This window comes from Callorhinus ursinus, unplaced genomic scaffold (assembly GCF_003265705.2).
Source record: "Callorhinus ursinus isolate GAN/ISIS: 27379988/994484 unplaced genomic scaffold, GSC_fseal_2.0 scaffold22, whole genome shotgun sequence".
NCBI classification, from domain to species: Eukaryota; Metazoa; Chordata; class Mammalia; order Carnivora; family Otariidae; genus Callorhinus; species Callorhinus ursinus.
In genome coordinates this window covers 6,282,956-6,307,195 of record NW_027397084.1, presented here as the reverse complement: position 1 = coordinate 6,307,195, position 24,240 = coordinate 6,282,956, and the positions used below count along the sequence as shown (strand labels likewise).

General features: G+C 36.5%; 1 protein-coding gene across 1 annotated transcript in view; it reads left to right on the top strand.

The window, feature by feature from the left end:
* PTCHD4 (patched domain containing 4) overlaps positions 1-9,828 on the top strand; it is a 181,048-nt gene extending 171,220 nt beyond the window's left edge. The window contains exon 3 of the mRNA XM_025890636.1: positions 8,195-9,828. Coding sequence (XP_025746421.1) covers positions 8,195-9,828 — 1,634 coding nt within the window. The remainder of the gene's footprint in view (positions 1-8,194) is intronic.
* Positions 9,829-24,240: the final 14,412 nt, after the last annotated feature.

Sequence of the window (24,240 nt, the reverse complement as noted above, 5' to 3'; positions counted from 1 at the left end):
TGGGGTCAAGAGGATCGCCCTAAGCCCAGCTGTGGGTGCCAGACCAGCTCCTGGTAACATCCGAGGCCAACTTGACAGCACCAAACTGTCAAGGCTGTTTTTCTGAAAACAATGTTTATTCATTTCAGAGAACCTGAAAGACATGAAAAGCATTGAGAAAAAAACAAATAGCTTGCTCAGAGTTTTCTTGTTGTTTTTTTTTTTCCCCTGAATGGGAATACCAGAGAAAAGGAGAGAACAGGAAAGCAGGCCACCATATGTGTGCTGGCCCTGCAGGGATGTTTCATCTTTTGGCAGCACTGAGGCTCCGCAGCAAGGAAAGCTGAAAAGAGAGTACCGGGGATCCCCCCCAAAAGTCAACTCAGCTGTGGCGGTAAAGATAGAGGTAAACAGGCTGCATTAAGAAGGTGGCATTCCAAGTCAAATGGTTTGGAATGTTCTGGATGCAAACATCCTGCAGTTGCCAGCACTGAACTTTTCCATTCAATATAGCACCTACTGTGTGCCAAGCACATATGTTAACTTACCTAAAATTCATAACAATCCTATAAGGTAGGCCCCATTGTCATCTCATTGCATAGATGAGGAAACTGAAAAGTGGAATATTTAAAAAAAAAATAATCTGCTCAAGGTCACAGAGCTAGGAAGAAAGAAACCTGGGATTTAAACTCAAGCAACCTGGGGGCACCTGGGTGGCTCAGTTGGTTAAACATCTGACTCTTGATTTTGGCTCAGGTCATGATCTCAGGGTCCTGGATTTGAGCCCCATGTCAGGCTCTGTGCTTAGCCGCTCAGTGGAGAGTCTGCTTCGGGATTCTCTCTGTCCCTCTGCCCCTCCACCCACCCCACCCCCGCACTCACTCTCACTCTCTCTCTTTCTCAAATAAATATATAAATCTTTAAAAAAAATAAACAAACTCAAGCAATCTGGCTCTGGGGATGTGCTATTAACCACAATATCAAATCATGTTACTTACCTAGTTTGCCCACTTTGAGTATTAAAGCCTTAGCTGCAATAGTCACCAGGTTTTAGAACAACCTACATGTGTATATGAGGAAACACACATACACACTAGATTTTTTAATTTAATTTCATACAGAACTACAAAATAAATTAGCAAAAATGATGGAATGCAACTCTGGAGTGAAACTATCTGCCCTTTTTGATACATTAAGATATGTATAAAATACACAAGGTCACTGAAAACCATCCAATGAGAATCTGATACTAAATTCCATTTTTTTCTTCTTAGGGACTTAATGAAATACTCTAACCTCCTGCTAAGTGCTGAGAGATGAGTGTCTGTTCAGATTCATTCTGAATTCCTCTTTTCATTGCAAGATGCTGCCTCTTTACCCTGCGGTTGAGCCTCCTTCATTCTGTACTGGGATGGGAAAGTTTCAAGAGAAGTCCCTTCCTGCTTAAGGGTGATATGAAGCTAGACCCTCCCCTCATTGCACAATACCATCCACAGTTTCAGGTAAAACCATCCAATATGCCTCTGGCAACAGTGGCTTAGAAATTCCTGTTGAATAACTACCTACCCTATGTCTTTGAGGCTCTAGGTGTCAAAAGGCAAAAGCCTTGACCATTTTTATGAATAGAGCTTGATAATCACCTATTTATCCTAGATGAGAGTTGATTAAAAGTAGTCAGTCTACAAATACACACTGCTCACCACCTCTAGGTGAGACACCATGGGGATTAGAAAATGTCTTAAAAAATCTATCTCTTGGGTAGAAGGGGTACCCTGTAGATTCATTTCTATCCTGCCAAATAACAATTTAGAACAAGCTTTTTAATTTCATATTCCATTCCTCACATTTGTAATGCTGAACCAGCCAAATTAATTAATTATATGCTAGTTTTACAATTGAACATCATTGATATCTATCACCAGCTCCACCATAGAATCACTGGGTAACACTCAGGAAATGCCCTTCTCAGTAAAATGAGGCAAATTATGTCACAGACTCTTAATGCTGAATATAGAGCTGTTAGTAACAATCATTGCAACACCTAAAAATACCTTTAAGACTAAACACAGATCATGACCAATTCAATTTCACAAACATTTATTGAGCACCAATAAGTGTCAAATAATTGAAATACAAAAATGGAATGACAGCGCCTACCCTAGACAGTGAGGACCTTACAGACTTACATAAAAAACATCACACCAATGGATAATTTTAGTTGGGTGTAGTAGTAAGCGCTACAATATGTGTTGGAACATAGACTTCTAAGCAGCTGAGTTAGGGATGAAGAGGGCAAGCAGGAGGTATTAGAGATGAGCTCATCTTTGAGTGGTATCTTTAAAATAGAAGCAGGAACAGCCAACTAAACAGAAGGAACAATGGATAAGGCTCCCGTATAGCGCTGAACAAGTGAACGGTAACTCAAAATGTTGATTCAATATCCAGATTTTGTTGTTGTTGTTAGCTGCTTTACTGGTTCAGTTGACTGAATTTTATTTTTTTTATTCGTTCTTTATTCATTTGATTGGTATGGGTAAGTCACATAGCCTAAGAGCCCAATAGAAAATCAAAATATTCTTCCACCTGAGCTTAAGGGTGATTTCCACAAACACAATTAATGAAAGCATAGCTAACCAAAGCGGAAATAAATGCTCAGAGAAAGTAAAAAGATTTCTCCAGAGCAGGTCGTAAGAAGGAATATTATTTTTACCTTTATTTCTTATGTCATTGAAACAGGAGATGTCAAGATTTCATGACCTGCTGAAGTCTTGACATATTCAAGTATAAAGGGAGGTTCACTAGTAGATCTTCTCAAGGCAAATGAAGAGAATTCTAATTCAGCTGATCAGAAAGAATTAGAAGCCCACAGATGGTGCTTAGTAGAGCAATATATCAAGAGAAGCCCAGTAGGGAGTACTAATTGAATCAGTAACAATTAGGTCTGATTTGATTTAATCCTTGTTAAACGTTTTTTGTTTTTTTTTTTTGAATTCTGGGTTTGGGAGAGAAGGACTTTAGAGAAATGTTAAGTGTGGGAAGGAATCTGTTCTGAGAGATCTTACTTTAGAAGTCCTCTTTAGTTGTTGTAAAGTGATTGCTTCAGGCTCAAATGGAATTATAACCAGTTCCGAATATTATTCAGCTCATTTAGGACTGAAATCAGTTTTGTTTGATAACAAAAATACATGCTTTTAAATTTTAACCGTTTAAGATTTTCCCACTGGCTGACCTGCAATGCTATGACCAAAAGAAGAATCCATATAATCTTCATTTTTCCATATTTATCCATTGTAAATAACAGAACTTCTTAAATTATTGTTAAATTGAATATATTAGCCAGATGTCACATAAGTTTTGCTTGTTATTGAACAGTGCTTCCATTTGCTTTCATTTGGAAAGAGGTCTCCCAACAACATCCCTGAAGATTTTTAGAATATTCAGTACACACACATACACACACAAATCTTTTAATTTTGATTCCTTTCCCACATTGAATTTTTCTCCCAGTTCCAACTCTGTCCAAAGCATTTTTACTCGTGAGAGTTCCCTTTCTATTCCTTCGTGAAACTTTGCCAAGAGAAAGATTAGCTATCCAATAATGTCCCAGTTGAGCCATTTATTATGGCATTCTAATGTAGTTTGCAAATATATATTAATATAATGGAAGGAAATCATGATCAAAGTTTGGCAGTCATCTTCTGGAGTATTAAATGCATATTTCCAACAATGGCTTAACCTGCTATATCAAACAAGATAATCTCTGCTCAGAGAAAAAATATCAATTATAAATATGAAAGCCACAACTACCTCCTCTTAATTTACAGATAAACTTATGCCTTAATTCATGTTATTCCATCACTCTAGACCGCATCATCCCCTGCCTATAGGAAACTTGTAGCGCTTTCCCTGATCCCTCAGAAAGAAGTAGGTGTCTTTTCATAGTCCGTACCATTCATCTCTACTTAGAAAGAATGCAATTATTCTTTATATGTCAGTTAATTGCTGATATATATGTGTCTCACCAGTCAGCAATTTGAACAGAGTTGTTTATAAGACAAACTGAGGCCTTAGGTAAGGATTAAGGATTTTGGTAGAAATGGGACAGAAGCAAAGAACTGTCAGGAGCAAGGAGAAAATATAATGGAATCAGTTCAGTGGGGCAAGTCACACTCATACGTGTTCTATAAGCATCATCTAAGATGGTGGGTCACTTCCTTTTGGGTGAATACCAATGTCTTGATTTCAGGTGTCTTGTCTGAATTGGAATAAGACCCTCAGTAATGGTGGAAAAGAGTGCATATACCCTTCTAAAAAGGTATGGTAGAGAGTTAGGGCTTTTTTCAAGTGAGCAGATATTAGAAACATGGTATCAGCCTCAGAATGGAAACCAAAGTAAAAAGCAAGAAACCAAGAGAGAAAATACTGCAGAGGCTAGAAAGCAGGTTCTCCATGGTTGTTGAGAGCCAACTGAACAGCAGCAAGAGAAATCCCAGATTCTAATATCTCCTTACAGGAGCTCTGTTTCATGAAATAATTAGGTAGTTACCAATCTGGATGGATGAATGGATGGATGGATGGATGGATGGATGGATGAATGGATAAGTTTAATATGTACATACAAAACTGAAAGAAATACACAAAATTGTTAACAGCAATTATCAGTGTTGTAGGACTATGAAATAATTTTTCACCATTATTTTTTCCATCTTTCCCAAATTTTTGATGGAAATATGTCCTGTTTTTATAGCCAGAAAAAGGTGATTCAAATATGTGTGTGTGTGTATGCACATGCATGCTATCTTTTTTCTTTTCACTACACCAGTAATTCTCAACTGGGGGCAATTTATCCCCCAGTCAGCATTTGGCAATGTCTGGAGACATATTTGGTAGTCACAACTGTGGAGTGTGCTACTGGCATCTAGTTAGTAGAAGACAGGAACGCTTGTGAACACCCTTGGGACTGCTTCTAAAATTCATCTGTATTAGAAGCTATAATCTCTCAGAATTATCCAAGTAAAAACGGCCTTCTGCTCTGACAGATGTTGGAAAATATTGTGTTTCTTGTTTACCTTTATGTTTTTTATGTGGACTAGTATGGGTCCTTGTGTATAACAAATCAAAATACATATTGTGTTGAATTGAATTAAAAGTGTATAACTTCTGGAGATATAAAAATGCATAATAAATTTTAGAAAAAGTAATTAAAAGATACATTTTTTCAACCCAACTAGAATCAAGAATTGATTGAATTCAATTAGAGATTAGTGGACATCTTCTGGGCATCTAGCACTTTGCCAGATGTTCTGCAGAGTATAAAAGTAACATAAAATGTATTCCCTGACCTTGAAGAATTTGCAGTCTAACCAAAGAAATAGAACATATCCTAAGAAAACCATTTTGTTCCAGAGCAAAAGAGCACATGGTTGTGTGCCAAAATGAGTAACTAATTAGTGCAGTAAGACCTTAAGGAACAGAAAAAAAATCAGTATGTCTGGAATTGTCAGAGATGGCTTCCCGGCAAATTAGAGAATTGAGCTGATGCTTAACACACGGATGGACAGAATTTCCATGTGACCAGCAATGAGAAGAAGGTATTATAAGGCAGAGAAAATAGCGTGAATAAAACTAAGAAGATAAGACTGATCATGGGCAGGTTCATGGGGAAAGGAAAGACCACTGTGGATGCAGCAGGTAATAGATCTGAACTGCTAAGAATTAGCTAGATTATGGTGAGAATCAAATGAGTGAATATCAGTAGGAATGGACTATAAAATATCTAAACCTATGAATGGGATAAAATATGCCCTCTCCAAAGTTTGGAAATTATGTGTTCAGTCTTCATCACACTTAGAGTGGTTATTTAACCTAATACAGTTTAGCATCATCTTCCTACACAGACCTTTGTACTATATAAAGCAACAATCTGGCCTACATAGTGTACCTACTATTCCATAAAAGTGACCATTAGCAAAGGAAAGCCAAATTTAGCTGCAGCCCCATGTAGCCTTTTCCCTCCTTATGACTACAAAGATAGCAAGAGTCCTCATTTCAGAAGAGAAGTGCTCTAATTAAAGAATTATTTTAATTACTTCAGCTAATATCCTAATATGTTTTTGTCAAGGGAATGAAAGAACAAGTATTCCATTTGGTCAAGGAGTCTTGCAGAAGAGAAAAATGAAGAATTAATGTTAAGAATCATTAGACTCAAAAAAATAATCATTAGACTTAATACACATATATGTTGAGCTAGTAATTAAATGCAAGAAGTAATAGATCATTGCCTCCAAAAAACCCACACACACACACACACAAAAAAACTTACCTTATACTTAAATGCAATTTGCCTAACCTTTTCTACTTGCTAGGATAAACTTACCTTTTCTGACTGGGGACTCAGAAGAGAGAACTTTGGAGACTCAATAGGCTTTATATTTAGGATAAGAAGAATTCCAATGCAGCAACAATGAATAATTAATAAAAATTCCCAAGATAGGTGAACTCATGTATCTTTGAAGTCAAAGATTAGCATTATATATATTTAAACATCATTTAAAAAGATTTCAGTAATGTTAACTCACCTACAAAACTTTGTTGGTTAGGAATAGGTTCAGCTGCATGTAATAACCTTACTTACAGTGGCTTAGACAAATGGAGATTTGGCTCTCTTTAAGGAGACCTAGAGAGGATGGTAGACCGTGGCTCTTATTGGTGGCTCCATGATGCCATTTAGGACAAAGTTCCTTCTGGTTTTCGAATAAGCATCCTTAGGCGACTATCAGTTACATTACCCAGAAATATGTCACATGAACCACCTCTAGTTGAAAGGTAGTCTGAGAAATAGTTTTTAATTGTGCCCATTGCAGTCCCAAATAAAAGTAACAAAGAAGGGGGAAAATTATGTAGGTCAATTAGCACCTCTATCAACATCACAAAATCAGTGATTATAATAAGACCCCAGCCATTATAATATGTTTGTTAAAGCATTACTGAGTGAATTGCTCCAATATCTAGGTGCCACACAAAGTCCATTTTCCAAGTTTTCTTGAACTAGGTCATTTTGTGCCTTTAAGCTACATTTTTTTCTAATGGGTTTCTTGGAGAAGAGCCCAAACAGCTTGTACCCATTCATAGAAAAGGTTTGTGTGTAGTATTGCTTTGCCTACAAGGGCAAGAGTGATCTCTGAAGATTTTCACTCAGTTAGAAAGTTACCAATTGATACATTGTGGATGGTAATTGACAGAGCTAATTCAGGGAAGTGAAAAGAGGGAAATTGAAGATATGGAATAATACCTTTACTTTCCCAACTGCTTTCTGCTTTTGCTGATAAGGAAGCAAGTGGTAGTATCTTAAAAGCTGTTAAGTTCCTGGGGCAGGGGGAACAATTCAGTATCTAACTGTATCTGGTACATAGCAGGTGCTCAAGTAATATTTGTTGAATGAAGCTTTTGCTTATTTACCCTTATTAAAGAGTGCACAGAAGTTGATTAAAAAGAACCATTCCCCATCCACTTTAATGAAGCAAATGTTAGTCAGCATCCATACTGTGTGAATAAAAGCTCTGTGAGGAGCCCAAAGGAAATGCTTGCTGTGATCTCTCACCCTGAAGGTTTTGCCCGGTCTTTTATGTGACCTGGCGGATTTTTTTCAACTCACATCCAGTGTTAATTAATCCTATCTATAGGAATTGGTTTCTAAGCCACTTGGCCACCAAGTGGATTATTAACATTGTAAAATCAATGTAAAGTGATTTTTAAGTGTTTAAAATCATCTTATGATTTTCTAAATCAGCATGTAAGTCAGCTTAAAATGGAGAATCGGGACTATCAGTCAATGCGTCAGTTGATCAAGCACTCAACTGGTGTTGAGGGGCATTTGAAAATGCATGAATAACAGCCCCTACCATTCACAACTTATGACCCGCTTAGGGAGACAACATGTGTGCAGGAGGAGAAAAAAAATCACATAATGTCAATTTTATTTACGACTTGTCGAATTAATAAGACAGACAACATGGATTTCATTTTACCCAGAATACCAATTAATTTGGATTTTGCTAAAGTGGACACAGGGACTAAATATATCCCATTGTGTAACTCAAATTTTGAGACCCTGGTAGGAGGATCATAGCATTTTGCAGATTGGAGTCTAAAGCACTGCTTAGCATAGATAATAGATAATAAAACGATTATTCTCTTTCTTTTTTTAAAAAACTAGGTCATGGAACTAAAGGAGTATTTGAGCTTCTGTCTGGATGGAGGAGAACAAGAGAGAATTTGCCCTTCAAAGACAGGGTAGCAGATGCCTATTCTGATGTGATGGTCACCTATACCATGACCAGCTCCTTGTACTTCATTACGTTTGGCATGGGTGCCAGCCCATTCACAAACATAGAGGCTGTGAAGGTCTTCTGTCAGAACATGTGTGTCTCCATTCTGTTGAACTACTTCTACATTTTCTCATTCTTTGGCTCCTGTCTGGTCTTCGCCGGCCAACTCGAGCAAAACCGCTACCACAGCATCTTTTGCTGTAAGATCCCCTCTGCGGAATACCTGGACCGCAAACCTGTGTGGTTCCAGACAGTGATGAGTGATGGGCATCAACAGACATCCCATCACGAGACGAACCCCTACCAGCACCATTTTATTCAGCACTTCCTCCGTGAACATTACAATGAATGGATTACCAATATCTACGTGAAGCCATTTGTTGTCATCCTCTATCTCATCTATGCCTCCTTCTCCTTCATGGGGTGCTTGCAGATCAGTGACAGAGCCAACATCATCAATCTACTAGCCAGTGACTCCCCAAGCATTTCCTATGCCATGGTTCAGCAGAAATATTTCAGCAACTACAGCCCAGTGATAGGATTCTACATCTACGAGCCCCTGGAGTACTGGAACAGCAGCGTCCAGGAGGATCTACGGAGACTCTGCAGTGGGTTCACTGCAGTGTCCTGGGTGGAGCAGTATTACCAGTTCCTGAAAGTTAGCAACATCAGTGCCAATAACAAGAGTGACTTTATCAGTGTCCTACAAAGTTCATTTTTAAAAAAGCCAGAATTCCAGCATTTTCGAAACGATATCATCTTCTCCAAGGCAGGGGATGAAAACAACATCATTGCTTCTCGCTTGTATCTGGTGGCCAGGACTAGCAGAGACAAGCAGAAGGAAGTCATAGAAGTGTTGGAAAAATTGAGGCCCCTGTCCCTATCAAAGAGCATCCGATTTATCGTGTTCAACCCCTCCTTTGTGTTCATGGATCATTATGGCTTGTCTGTCACGGTGCCTGTTCTGATTGCAGGCTTTGGTGTTCTCCTGGTGTTAATCCTGACTTTTTTCCTAGTGATCCACCCTCTGGGAAACTTCTGGCTAATTCTTAGTGTCACCTCAATTGAGCTGGGCGTTCTGGGCTTAATGACATTATGGAACGTCGACATGGATTGCATTTCTATCTTGTGCCTTATCTACACTTTAAATTTTGCCATTGACCACTGTGCACCACTGCTTTACACATTTGTATTAGCAACTGAGCACACCCGAACACAATGTATAAAAAGCTCCCTACAAGAGCATGGGACAGCCATTTTGCAAAATGTTACTTCTTTTCTTATTGGGTTGGTCCCCCTCCTATTTGTGCCTTCGAACCTGACCTTCACACTGTTCAAATGCTTGCTGCTCACTGGGGGTTGCACACTTCTGCACTGTTTTGTTATCTTACCTGTGTTCCTAACCTTCTTCCCCCCTTCCAAAAAGCACCACAAGAAAAAGAAACGTGCCAAACGAAAGGAGAGAGAGGAAATTGAATGCATAGAAATTCAAGAGAACCCTGATCATGTTACCACAGTCTGAAGGGTGTAGACAAATGGATTATTTTTCTTTTCCAGTATTGCACAATGATGCAGGGAGAGTAAAGCTCAGACCTCAGCCGCTTGGGCTGGCCAGGGGTAACAAAGAAAGTCAGATCAAGAGTGAATTGTTCATGACACATCAAGGTGTCCGCTTCTTGGGGGGAAGAGAGCATCAAAGAAGAGGGAAATGTTCTTTGCAACCTTGTTCTCCAGCAAAGATAAGTTTGTTGATGTGATCTTAGAGCTCTTCCAAGGAATGGACAAATCAATGGAGTGTTGAAAGCCAAAAGATCTAACCACTTTCAAAAATAAAATGCTTAAGAAAAAGGGAGAGGAGAGGAAAGGGAGCCTCTACATAGGGAAAGTGACAGGAAATGTCAAAATTGCCATGGCACTTTTCTTATCTGTGTTTTGAAAAGGTTGGTCAAAGGAAACCTATGCACTTGGGAAGTACATATTTAATCCCGTCTAAACCAAAGGACTTCCCAATCCATTTTATGTGTACATATATATGTATATATGCCATATATACATATACTTAGATTTGTCTTTAGTGTACATTGATGTTTGTGTGGAAGACGGTGTCCATTTGCAGATGAGCTGATCTTTCTCTAGAAAGCCAAATCAGCCTTTGCTAAATATAGATGCATTAATGGCAATTCAAAATCAACTCATGTTTCAGCATCAAGAGTATTACCCAACTCTGTGAAAAGCAAAATAAACAGAGATATGAGTCCATTAGATTCTACATATCACGTCAGTCTTTGAGATTCTTGCTTTGGATGACCTAGCAAAAAACACAAAATGCATTTAAACCAATTATCACATGGACAAGGGTTAAAATTTCATGTTGGAGCTTAACAGTTGATAAGGCTTTTCATTGGCATTGAACGGTTCTCTGTATTTGGGAAGGCTGATTTGGCTACTTTCAGAGAGCTTACCCACTGCAAATGAACATTTTATACATATTGTCCAATACATGTGTGTATAAGGATGCACGTGTGTGTGTGTGTGTGTGTGTGTGTGTGTGTGTGTGTTGAGAGAGTTGGGGTATGCCATATACCAGTGCTCTCATTTTAGATGCTGAAAATATACTGCCATGGAATATAATTAATATAGGAGAAAGGAGATCTAACTAGGAAGCATTCGTAGAATGAAACAATAAATGGATCATCACCACTCATCACGCACCATCAACTGGTTCTTAGTGTAAGGAAAATATTCTAAATCTATAAAGTCTAGTGTGCTCCTTGCATTAATATTTGGCACATTGACCCAGGCCATGATCACTATAGTAGTGGTCACTATAACTACTGAAATATTGTTTTGTAGCTTCTTGCAATATCATTGTTCTTGTTACCTGGAAAGTGCTCCTCAGTTGGCCCACCGCCTAGGGTGTTTGTAGCTCTCCACAGGTGGCATATTAACTATAACTGCTGAATTCTCTCTCAGAAAAAGTACTGAGGTAAATGTTTTCATTGAGTTAACGTTTAAAACTGCTCCCCAGCAGACAGACTTAGTCTGTTGGGTGCTTATTGGATTAATGCTGTGTTTCCTGTCACAGAAAATTACTAGAAAATGCCTTTTCCCATGCCAAGCAGTAAAATAAGTTAATTTTCAGGTAGAACTGAACAATGTCCAGTGATTCTAAAATCTTTTAGTAAGCTCTTTTACCTGGAGGAGGTACTATTTCCCACCAACTTTGGCTGTATATTTTAATTGAATTTAAAATATTAAAATCTGGGAAAACGAAAAAACCTCTTGGACTCTGTTAAGTTCAGAAAAGAGATACAAACCATTCCATTCTGGTTGCGGTCTTTGGAAATGAAGTTGATAGATTAAGAAATGACAAAACAACAAAACTAGTGTACTTTTCCAAATAAGGAGTTTACCAGGATATTAAGGGAAAGAATGGGCTCTAAAATGAAAATCATTTAACCAAATTTTATTTTATCAAATGAAGTTTGTTTGTCCTACCTTGAGGTTACTGAGTTTCTATTAGAAATGATTCATGTCTTCGCAACTGTGTTCATATGGGCAGAGTAGCAATTGATCAAGTATGGAAAATAATTGCGATAAACATATAGTTATTGTTCTCACATTATTTGTTAAATTCATGTCACAGATAACCCTAACCTGAATGGCTCTGCTAGAATGAAATGGTATTTGACACTAGTAGACCTACAGACCATGATCTCATATCTGAAGTAGAAGTTTCTAAAGAGTTGGGTTTGGGGGGTAGCGAGGAGGATTCTTCTTTCATAGTTTACTCACCATTTGTGAAGATTTGTTTTACATCCCTTTCAAAAGATGGCAGTAATCAGCTGAGAAGTTCCATTAACTATTACTCCATTTCTTTCTGAGGTATGCCATTCTCCATTCATTTATCAAGTTTTCAAAAGCTTGCCTATTTGGGTCATTTTTTTTCTTGATTACTTTAGACAATTCCATATACAAAGAAGATTGACAGGCTGATTTAGTTTTTTTTATTTTTTTATTTATTTGTTTTTTAATTTTTATTGTTATGTTAATCACCATATATTACATCATTTGTTTTGGTGTACTGTTCCATGATTCATTGTTTGTTCATAACACCCAGTGCTCCATACAGAATGTGCCCTCCTTAATACCCATCACCAGGCTAACCCATCCCCCTACCCTCCTCCCCTCTAGAACCCTCAGGCTGATTTATAAAGAAAGAATCAAGCATGCCAGTTGCCAAATACATATGAGGATGGTGGCATAGACTGCCAAACCACCAAGGCAGTTCCAATACCGTACCTCCATCTAGACAGTCTCTTTTTGGATGAGGGAAAACAGTTCTTTGTTAGGTTCTGACTTCAAGGACCAAAGTGAGTAAAATAAATGTGAATTTCCCATTGTTCAAGTGACTAGAGGGGTGGAATTTTGTAAGGGACATTTTGTACCAGGACACCACGGTACTCTTTAGTGAACTGTAGCAATAATTTCTTGAAATGGAATTTCTTGTTCTGAAAGAGTTCATTTACCACCCAAAATGCCCCAACTCAGTCCTAGGAAGTAATTTAAACCTGGAAAGAATCTAACTAAGCATCATCTGACCTCCCAAACTCAGATATTTGGATTTCCAAAAATCCAATTACTAAATGCCAAGATACATCTTAACATATGAGATCATGACTTGCAGGTAATGCCCAACCTCTGCCTTTTTTGGTAGCCTATGTGCAACTCTCCCTAGTTTTTCAAGTTTACTGCCATCGTTTTGTCCATTTGTGAAAGACTGATGGTGTTCAAATTGGGAACCTACCTACTGCTAGAAGATGACTGATCAACTCCCGGAAGAAAAGAACCTATGGGAAGTATCTCATCTATGTAGAATATGGTATTTTGCTGAAATGTGTTTTTCCCTTAAAGAGAGATTTTAAAAGTTTGTAAAAAAAAAAAAACCTTTTCTGAATTTAAACTGCAATGTGAATTTGTTTTCTTCCATCAGAATACAAATTTGAAGTAGAAAGTGCCATAAGAACTCCACTCTCCATGATGGTTAATAAGCTCCAAAGAGGTACTCACCTAAATTATGGAAAGATTTGGTTAATCCAGACCATGCCTAACTTTTTTCAATGAAAGGTGTGCTTAAATGTCATCCCATGAATTCTTCCAGGGATAGTGAACCTCTCTGACAGTTGTGCATGAATATTCTATGAAAGAATTATTCTTTACTAAGGTTGTATCCTGTGAATGTCTTTTCCCATTTGATCCCGATTTATTTTCACAGAATTTGGATTTTACCTTGTGAGGTTAGAAGAATTCTGACAAATGAAACTCCTATGATGCTAGAATAGCCATTCTTGAATGTTGAATTTGAGAGGGTTAGAGCTTTGTCCATTTTGTAATTACCCATGCACTTTCCCATAATAATCCTCTAATCCTTCCAGGCTTATGGTTAGAGCTAGGGATACCTATTGCCATTCAGAATTACATGTATTTTTATAAGTTGATTGTAAATACCATAATTACAGTCACATATTTTTATAACCAAATAGTTATGAATGCCTGGCACTCTGCATGCATTGTTACTAGTAGTACATAGATTTTTTAAAACACTATTTTCATCATTTCAAGTTATTGTAACTTTTATTAAAATTCTCATATCAGCTATTCATAAATGCCTTGTAGGTTTTGGTCCCAAAGGCCTGAAGTGCACAGAAACTTCCATCTCAAGGGAACAATTTAAACATTGCCTTCCTTGGGTGTCAATGGCAGCAACCTCCTCTAGAATGTCCTCTGGAAAATCCTAGAGGCTAAATCTGGTTTCCAGGCAAATGACGTAGCAGATTCTGTGTTAGTCAATTATCACTCATACTTTAATGTCTTATGTTTGCTGATCTCACGGTGAACCAGAGAATATAATACCTTGAGACTGGAATTTAGATCTTGTCTCCTGTAAATTGGAGAACTTAATGATTTGCTTAACCTCTTTCTAGAGGGATCACTCTGTTCTGTTGGTGTTTGCCAGTGGTATTGATAATCCTTTCAAATGTGAACCTAAAAAAGTATTATTTTTTTCCAAAAGAGACTTAGAAACATTTTTATTCCCTTTAAAAACAAAACAAGCAAAAAATATGTCTTGCTCTTTCTGTGTTACAAAATAATTTTGTGACAAATTTTATGACATTGACTCAAAACCTGTCTATAGTTGAATTGGTATGCCCTTGGAATCTCCCCATCTTGAACTGAAAATAAAACTCAGCATCATCACTGTGGTGCAGGCATTTACACCAACCCTTTTAAGCAATGATATGCCAATATATTATACAGGGGAAATGAGCTAATTTTTTTCTTACTGTGTTGTCTTCAAAATCATGACTGCAAATGTATTTATCCAAGTGAAACCTGCAAAATCACAAATGAAACAACAAAGAAAGACTCTGTGCATCAGGTCCACCATGGAAAGAACTATCTGTAGTTTTAATAGCAGTAAATTTCTTTGATTTCTAAACTAAATGGCCAAGGGTTGACTCACCATCATGTTTTAGAAGAGGAAGTGGTGGTGTTCTGTGTTTAAAGCTTTGTGTAGTTGGCTCAGGTAACATTTGAAATAAGTTTGAAGGAATCCTGAGAAATGAGCCCACATGCTTAGAAAACAAGCTGTCTATAAGTGGGCGTGATAGACTAGGTGGGAAAATTCCACATATTTTAGAGTTTATGATACAGCACAGAGAATTGCATGGTGCCTCAAAACTACAGATTCTTAAACTCTAGCAAAATTGATCATATGTAAATATATTTCACTTGAAGATTGTCTTCTCATTTGTCAAATTCATAACCTGATCTTGTGCTCTTGAATTTCCATGCATGAACCAGAGCCATAGATCATTTTGTGGGTGAAAGTGGGATACTCGGGAGACTCCTTGAAAAGAAGCTTCAAGTAAGCACCCAGATAAGCATTATTCATTTCCAGAGATGGCTGCTGGCATTCTTTTGTTTTGTGCATTTTTGAGACATCAGAGATCATTTTTTGATGTTTTCTCTGTACTTAATGAGGACCTCTCTGTTACTAACAAAGAAGTCACTTGCTTTTCTTATAAAATAGAAAACTATTCAAAGAGAGAAATATATAAGGTCAAAAATCATATACTAGAATAGTACAGATGACTAGTCTGTGGATAATCATATCTCTTCTGCACCTCTAAAAAATGTTATCAAAATTAAATGGGCTTATACCCTAAACTGAGAACCTCTATAAGGTAGATATTTTTTAATATAGTAAAGTATTTATTAAAAAATCATTGCTAATTTTGCACTTTTATAAATTATAGAAAGTCAGTCCCTACTATTTTTCCCAGTTGAAGTTTTCCTTAAGAAAGTATTCACAGGTCATGCTAATTATGAAGTCTTAAAAATCGGAAAGAAACTTGAGAAACAGAGGAGTAAGAACATCTACCAGGTATGTGGGATTCCTGCTCCATGTCACATGTTTGCACTTATCCAAACTGGGGTTTTTAGAAGTTACTTGTCACTGTGTTCTGGTTTCCTGCATGGCCAGATAGAACAATGGTATGGGTTCCTTTCCCTCTGTTTCCATATTTATTAGAGCAACCACATTACCCACAGGGCTCTGTCAAACCAGAGAAGAAATAAGAACTCTACGAGTAACTAGGAGAGACTGCCATGGATAAAAGACAAGAGGAGTTTGTTATGAGTGTGTTGCTTTCCAGTTTTGTATAGATTTATTCACTTGGATTTGGGCAAAAGCAGCCTATACGATGTTGTGGGGAGCATTTAAGTTATCTAATGTAAGATGGTATCTCCACCTGGAAGCTGAAATAGCTTCCATCCTTCTATTTGACTGATTCACTGGTTATTTTGTAGCCACAGTGAGAGAGCTAGTGATGGGTATTAAGAAGGCCCATACTGCATGGAGCACTGAGTGTTGTACGAAAACAATGGATCGTGGACCACCACATCAAAAACTAATGATGTACTGTATGGTGACTAACATAACATAATAAAATTTAAAAAAAAAGAAAAAGAAGAAGACCAAACTGTCCTATTCCCCCATGCCCTGGTACAGTGTGCAGCACCTATTTTGAGGTAGAATTAGCAAATTCTGGTATCTTTTCTTCTCAAACATACAAGTGCTAGGTACTGATAAATTAGACCTTAACCTCACCAATGCAATTATCCCAAAGTTTTAGCAGAGTTTAATCAACAACTTTATTATACTTTCATGTTAATTATGCATATTTTTCAGCAATAGACTTTCTTGCTCTTAAATAGGAAATCTATTACAGCTTGAAAAGGGCAGCGATCTCTCCAAGCTACCTCATAAGGGTATTTAAAGACAAAATGGCATGCAACCTTGGATTAAGTGGGACTATATTAAAGCCACAAAGCAATATTACTTATCACATCTCCCTGATGCTTTTTCACTTTCTAAGTTTAGACCATCTAAATGTAAAGGGAATACCTCCATGTGCAGTCCTACTTGTGCATTCTGGTTAATACAATGTTCCTTAATGTGAAATCTCTCAGGGCTATTGTTTGGTTGTCTCTCTACAGACATCCCAGAACATGGAACTTGGTTCAGAAAGAGAATACCCTGACATTGACTTTGAGGCAGTGGTCTACCTAGGGAGGTGCACAATCAAATAATCTGTGAGTAACTCAGTAAAAATTCAAGTGCACTTCTTACCCATGGAAGGAAAATTCAATTTGTTTGTTTTCTCATTTACCCTAAGCAAATAGAAAGAGACAAAGTTACTAGTGTTTGGCATTTTACTTAGGTCTTCTTTTCCACTGGATACCATCGCTATTATTTTTGTCTAAATTAGGATTCTAAAACACAGGTCATTTTTTGGAAACATTAGAATCAGTGAGGAGAAAACTACTGGGAAGAAAGAATCTTCACCCATGCATAGACAAGCTGGAGAAATGAAAATAGAAACTGAGCACTTTATTTCCTTTTCTTTCCTAAAACAAGAGCCCACTTACTCCCCTGGCTAAGCAGAATGCAAATTTCTATAACAAAGAGGAATGATGAAAAGTATGATATTATGAGACCCAGCGTCTTATCAATACAAATCTCACAGCAAACCACCACTTTCAGATGTCTTTCCCTATAAGAACATTCTTTTTTCTAATGTTCTATGATATATAGTTTCTTACCACATCTCATTCATGAAAAGAGCCTCATTTCTCCCTCGTAAAATAGCGCAATACACTAATACACCATGTAAAGCTCTGCTCTGTGATTTGGTACCTTGCACTCTAACACTAAAGCTACTTATTGAGGAACGCTTAAAAAAGAATTTTGAACAAAAATGTCAATATCAAAAAAAAAACTTACCTAAGTTATATTTTCATCCCAAAATATCTTCAAAGGAGGGAGCTGCCTGAGGGCTCTTTTAGATCTTACTAAGAAACAAATGTTCTTATATGAGTCCTTCAGAAATTTCCAAATTACCTGAATCTGGAGCATTATCAAAATTTGTCTCTTTTCTCTGTATGTGAAAAAAATATATAAACTAGTCTTTTCTAACTATAATAAAAATAAAGACATAAATTATTTCCCATAGATTTATATGTGAAAACATACATTTTAAATTAATCTCATAATCTATTCAAGGAAAATTATATTACAAATAGTTCCTTGTTAATTTCATTATTCTTTTCATACTTTGGATACATGGAGATATAATAATTTTAGTTAAATTCCTCAGAATCACATTGTTTATGATATCTATGATCTGAAGTCTAAATTAAGAAAAATAACAAAGTTTTAGCTGTTTGCAAAAATGTCATCTCGGTTATATTTACTATAATGCCAGTAGGCAAAATTACTTACAGTATTTCTGGCTATGTTGACCTTTTATTTTAACAACAACAACAAAAATCTATGTCCATTAGTCATAATAAGCAATAGTTCGTGTATTAAAATAGTGATAGGTGACACTGGTGGTTACTCTTTACTTCCTAGGGTCCGTTGACTGCTAGTTCTTTCTAGATTGCAAGCCTAAATGCTGCAATCTAGGTTATTCATAGTTTTATGGTAGTTTTCTACTAATATTAAATGCCCCACAGAATATCATAATACATGACTTCTTCATCTAATGTCAGTGGGATCATTGGTCTTCTTATGCTTTAGGGAAAGATTCTTCTAGGCTACAATTAAACTTCTTAACTCTAATATCTCATGACATCACAATGTAACATAACAACCTATACTTTTTCAGTCCTTTATTGAATCACAAGTTCTAAAAATTATTAATTTTATCCTTTAAAAATTTATGAATACATGCATTTTAAGAATACCATGATAATATATATCAACTATTTCTATGTGGTTAAGATAGGGCATTCTGAAGCAAATACAAAATACCTTAGCATTTCTGAGACATATTTTTTTGAATCTCTAAGTTCACAAATATCTATAACATATAAATTATTAATGTTACTGAAATATGTAGATGGCCCTTTAAGACCCCTAATATTTGTATTAACTCATGTCTAAGGCAATTTATAATCAGTTCAAAAAAATTTCTGCTTGAGACTTCTCATTGCATTACATTGTATGACTGTAAAAACATAAATTGTAAAGGTGCTTGAACCAACAAATTTTGTTAATCATGTGAGAGCTACAGGGATGAAGACAATAAAAAATAGGTTGGTGGCTCTCAAGCAGTCCACAGGCTCACTCACAAAGCACATCCCTTACCCTGTATGCACGTGATATGGTTCCAAGTCCGAGCAAAATTATTCATAAGCTGTCAGCACCACTTCTAAGTCATTAAAACCAAGAATGTTAAATCTTTGAATACCCTAAGTTCACTGTGTATTCTGATGAATAATGTGGCATGATTATAAGAAATACATAGATAACCAACAGTCACAGGATTTAAGTGCACCTGATGCCAAAATTATACTGAAACAATTTAATAATCCACAATTCACTTTAGAAACCTGTCATTTCAGACTCACTTCATTATTGACATTACTTACATGACTAAATAAAGAACTCTAATACATCTTATTATATATAGTTTTTTATATTTTTTAAAAGAAAAGTGCCCATAATTTTGTATAGAAATGTTTGAGTTCACTCAAGAGCCATTTTCCTGTCTAAATTTAACTTTAGAGTCATTAATTTATTTTGCTTTATTCCTTGCTTAAATATGTTCACTCTTTCTCATTTTTAAAATAACTTTTTAGAGTAACTAAAACATATTTTAAGGGGTGAAATAATACCTGGCAAAATTAAGCTGGACCAGTGAACATATTTACAAGCACTGAAATTTAGGGAAAGTATTACTCATTGTTATTTACATGGGCAGCAAGCTGGAATTTGCTTTTAATAATGGTAATTGACGTGGCAAACAGCATATAGTATAGGCTCTTTTTCTGAGCAGACACTCACAAGTGGCTATTCAATGAAATAAATTAAAGAATCCTCCTGCCTCTGACTTGTCTGACTGTGACCTAATGAAAAATGAGTTATTTCACAATCTCAATCAGTGAGACCTATATTTGGATGTTTTTATTGTTGCTTTATTTTATTTTATTTTCTGGAATTCTTTTTTATAACCAGTTACACAGGAATAAGGCCCCAAATACAGAAAAAAAATTCAGCTATGTTGAAGTTAATGTCCTTTCCAATAAGCTGAAATGCTAGAACCTAGAACTATATACATCTTGACAGTGAAATAAAAAGGAAAGTGATTTGATATGGAAAAAATACCAAAAGACAGGGATGATTAAAAAAAAAAGAGGTCAGAAAAAAAAAAAAACAAAAAATACAAAAAAAAAAAACTTTTTTTAAGGATTTTATTTTTTAGAGAGAGAGACAATGAATGCATGAATGGGGGGAGGGGCAGAGGGAGAGAGAATCCTCAAGCAGATTCCCCACCGAGTACAGAGCCTGACATGAGGCTCTATCTCACAACCCTGAGATCATGACCTGACCTGAAATCAGGAGTTAGATGGTTAACCAACTGAGCCACCCAGGCGTCCCCAAATGCAAAACTTTGGAAGAAGAAAATCAACAACTGAACTAAAAGTTTTTTGTTTTATTGGTTTTTTGTTAGTTTTTCAAGTTATTTTGTGTTTTTTTTATAATAAACACATTGAAAGGGGTCAGAAAAATGTTGACATAGCTAAATCTCCAAAAGTTTGTTGGTTGTTAACCCTTAAAGAAATAGAACCAGAAGTCATTTATATTTTAGGATCAAGCTTTACTGTGGATAGGTTTCTGGAGCACCTCTAGATTGCCTGGGATTATTATTCATTTATTCAGCAAATACTTAGGAGCACCTATCTCAGTCTCTGTGCTAGGCTCAGAGAAAAATACCAATGTCCATACCCCTGCCTTTGAGGTGCCTATAATCTATCAAAGAAACTTCTGCCTAGGATGTTCAAGGAAGGCATCATGCAAAAATCCACACTGACGCTTGGATAAGATTCTAATAGATAGAGACAGAGAGTCTGGGAAAAGCAGGTTGTCTGGGCGAAGACTACTGTAGATGAGATCATCGGAACCCAGAGGAGAGTGGTTACTCTATCTAATGGCTGACTATTAGAAAGTAAGGATCACCGGGATTGCATTTGGAAGTGAGGTCATGAAGAGAAAGATTGTCTTGAGATATATTCTCAGGTTTGAATGCAGTGCAAGGTTTACACAGTATGAACACCACAGTCCCCTTTTCTGTGTTTTTCCTGTTGAAGTCAAGGATCCAAAAATTCAGCATCAACATGCACATTTCTCATCTTTGTTGCTTAGAATATAGTGTGCAAGAGGCAGTTTAGGGTATGAGTTTGATTCTCCTGATGGTGGAACACCACCATATTCTGTCATAGATGCCTGTGGCCACTTGGTTACCTCAGAAACACCTGGTGTCCTTCAGTGTGCAAGAGTGAGAGAAGGACATGGATCAGCTGGAATCCAAACCTTCCAGAAAAATAATTCAAACTAATACACTCAAACTAACCATCTCTGTCAAAATTATTAGTTTTAGTAACAATTCAAATAGCTGCCTAATAAGGTAGGTCTTGTTATCCCTGCTTTATAGATTATTTTAAGAAAGAAAATATTGTAAACAAGTACTATGTCCCCCTGGTACAATGCATCATCTTTTCATCCTAAATCAGGCATAAAAAAGTACCCGAACAGAGTTGTACAAGTGCAAACTCTATGTGATGAGAACAGCTGCATAAATTTTTCTCCCCCATCTGCCCTTTTCTAAATGCAAAATTTAAGAAAATGTTTTGGTTAGGGCGCCTGGGTAGCTCAGTTGTTAAGCGTCTGCCTTCGGCTCAGGCCATGGCCCCAGGGTCCTGGGATGGAGTCCCACATCGGGCTCCCTGCTCGGCAGGAAGCCTGCTTCTCCCTCTCCCACTCCCCCCTGCTTGTGTTCCCTCTCTCTGTCAAATAAATAAATAAAATCTTTAAAAAAAGAAAGAAAGAAAGAAAGAAAGAAAAAGAAAGGAAGGAAGGAAGGAAGGAAGGAAGGAAGGAAGGAAGGAAGGAAGGAAGGAAGGAAGGAAGGAAGAAAGAAAGAAAGAAAGACAAAGAAAGAAAGAAAGAAAATGTTTTGGTTAACGTGCTTAAAACTGTTTTTAAGTCATACGCTTAAGATTCACCTTCTACTTTGGAGATCACAGTAAAGTGTAATATGTATACATAGTTTTAAACTGATCAATTTATATTGTAGCCTTTTCTTTTTTTATATAATTAGTGTCTTAATTATAATATGATTGGTGCTCCCAAAAAATTAGCAAGTGGGATTATAAGGAAGTTTGGAGAAATATATTTTAACTTTTAAACCTGAAATAAGCATTTCCTAATAATGTTGCCCAGAGTTAAAGATAAGGTTGGAGTTGGTCTGGGAAGCCACATTTTGAAGCTGATTGAAGAGCTCATCTGCTCACAGAGTTGAGCTGGACATAAATCTACCATCCAAGTAGCCATAGGAAACTGTGGCCAACATACACATTCCAAAAGACATTTTGAGTAATCCCAGGATTAGCAGAGCCAATGGTACTCAAATTTGCTGCATATCAGTGACCTAGAGATTTTTTTTTTTAATTTCAATGCCCAGACCATTTGCCAAATTAAATCAGTATCTCCACCAGTGGGACTCAGACCTCAGTATTTCTGTACAAACCCCAGTGATTTCAGTGTGTAGCTAAATTTGAAAGGCAGTAGCTTAGACCACCAAGTCAACAAATTTAATCAAATAAATGCTGATAGATCACTTATACTGAGTGAAGATATAAAAGTCCCAAGACAAAGGCATCCATGACACCCATAACCAGGATACAAGCAAGAACTTGTACAGAGTCCTACAGAGATTACCTAGAGAGCAGAGGGATTATTTTTAGTAGAGCCAAACCTGGTAGAAATACATTCTATTTAAGACAGCACTTATGGTGTGGTTAGATTTTTGGCCTGAGAATCCATGTGGTGTGAACAGCCTAAGCAAAGCCATTAAAAAACAAAAGCACAGAATGTGTTCCTGGATCAATGAATTCAATTTAGCTTGAGTGCACGTTTCCAGTAGAGGATTTGAATTTGTACAAGCAGAAAGTTTAATAGAGGAACTCACGAATGGCATACTGGAGAATTCATATTTAATTTGATGTACTTTTGAATTACTCTTTTTATTATTATTAGAGTCAAGATTTAGAAATATTAATCTGCAATGATATAAGTATAGGATAGATTGGAGATGAGAAACCTGGACCAAAAGAAGTGTTAGGGGGATGATGGAGTCACCAAGGTTAAAGGTAATAATGACATGAAATAGGGTTGTAGCACTGAAGATAAAAAAGGAAGAAATGAATTCAATTAATTCTGTGGCACACAAATATGAATCCATAGTGTAGCCTGGACAACCAAGAAACTTTTGAGTTTCCAAGGCACCAGGAAATGGTACCTATAATTGAATATGTTAGTGGGTTTGAGAGAATGTTGCAGTTAACCAGTCTTTCATTCATTGCATGATCTATTCATTCTAATATTCTAATTCATATTTTAATAATCATATTCCTGTGGTTTTTATATACAGAATTAGCAGTTGTTAATTAGCAGGAAATTGCTTTTTACAGAATGGCCAATTTGGTTCTCCACATTTCTAGCCTGTGAAAAAAATATAATTGGTTCACCTTATTCATATAATTTAAGTACAGTAAATAAAAGATGTGTCAAAGAGGAAGAAACAAAAATTTTAGGAAAATAAATAGGTATATCTGATCTTTTGTGCTTTTCTCTATGTTAGATTGCTGAATGTTCAAGTATATGACGTTTATCTATATGTACGCATCATACCTAAAGAATCCACAACAATATCTAGATCAGTATACAGATGGAAACATGAATTTAATTAACAAGTAACTCCTGAAATTTGTTTGTACTTCAGGGAATTTAACATCTCCAGTGATTTTTGCATAGAAACAAGATCACTGTTCCTCCCACAATTAGAGAGCCAGTCTTCAGTCATCTGCTCAGATAGTTTTGTGTAAGGACATACCTTTATTTCATCATAAGGATAGGTATTGTCATTTTTAACATCAGCATTTATTAGTGTTGGATGTGTACATAAAATTTTCACAACATATTCTTACACATAGCAGTTATATAATTCAGTAGATGGCCTATCTCTAATTCAATACTCTTTCTGTGGAATAACTGAACCATCAAACATTTCACATTTATAGATATATGCTTCTTAACATTAGCATATATCTATAAAATGACCAGAGATGGTAATTCATATGAACTCTTTGTATTCTTCCACAATTTATAGAACAACTGAGATGAGTAAAGGACAAAGGAGCAAGTGGTAACTTGAAAAAATGTAAAAACAGCTGGATCTTGTAGCCACAATGCCACACAATATGATCCCAGAGAAGTTTGACCATCCACCTTGCTTTATAGTGT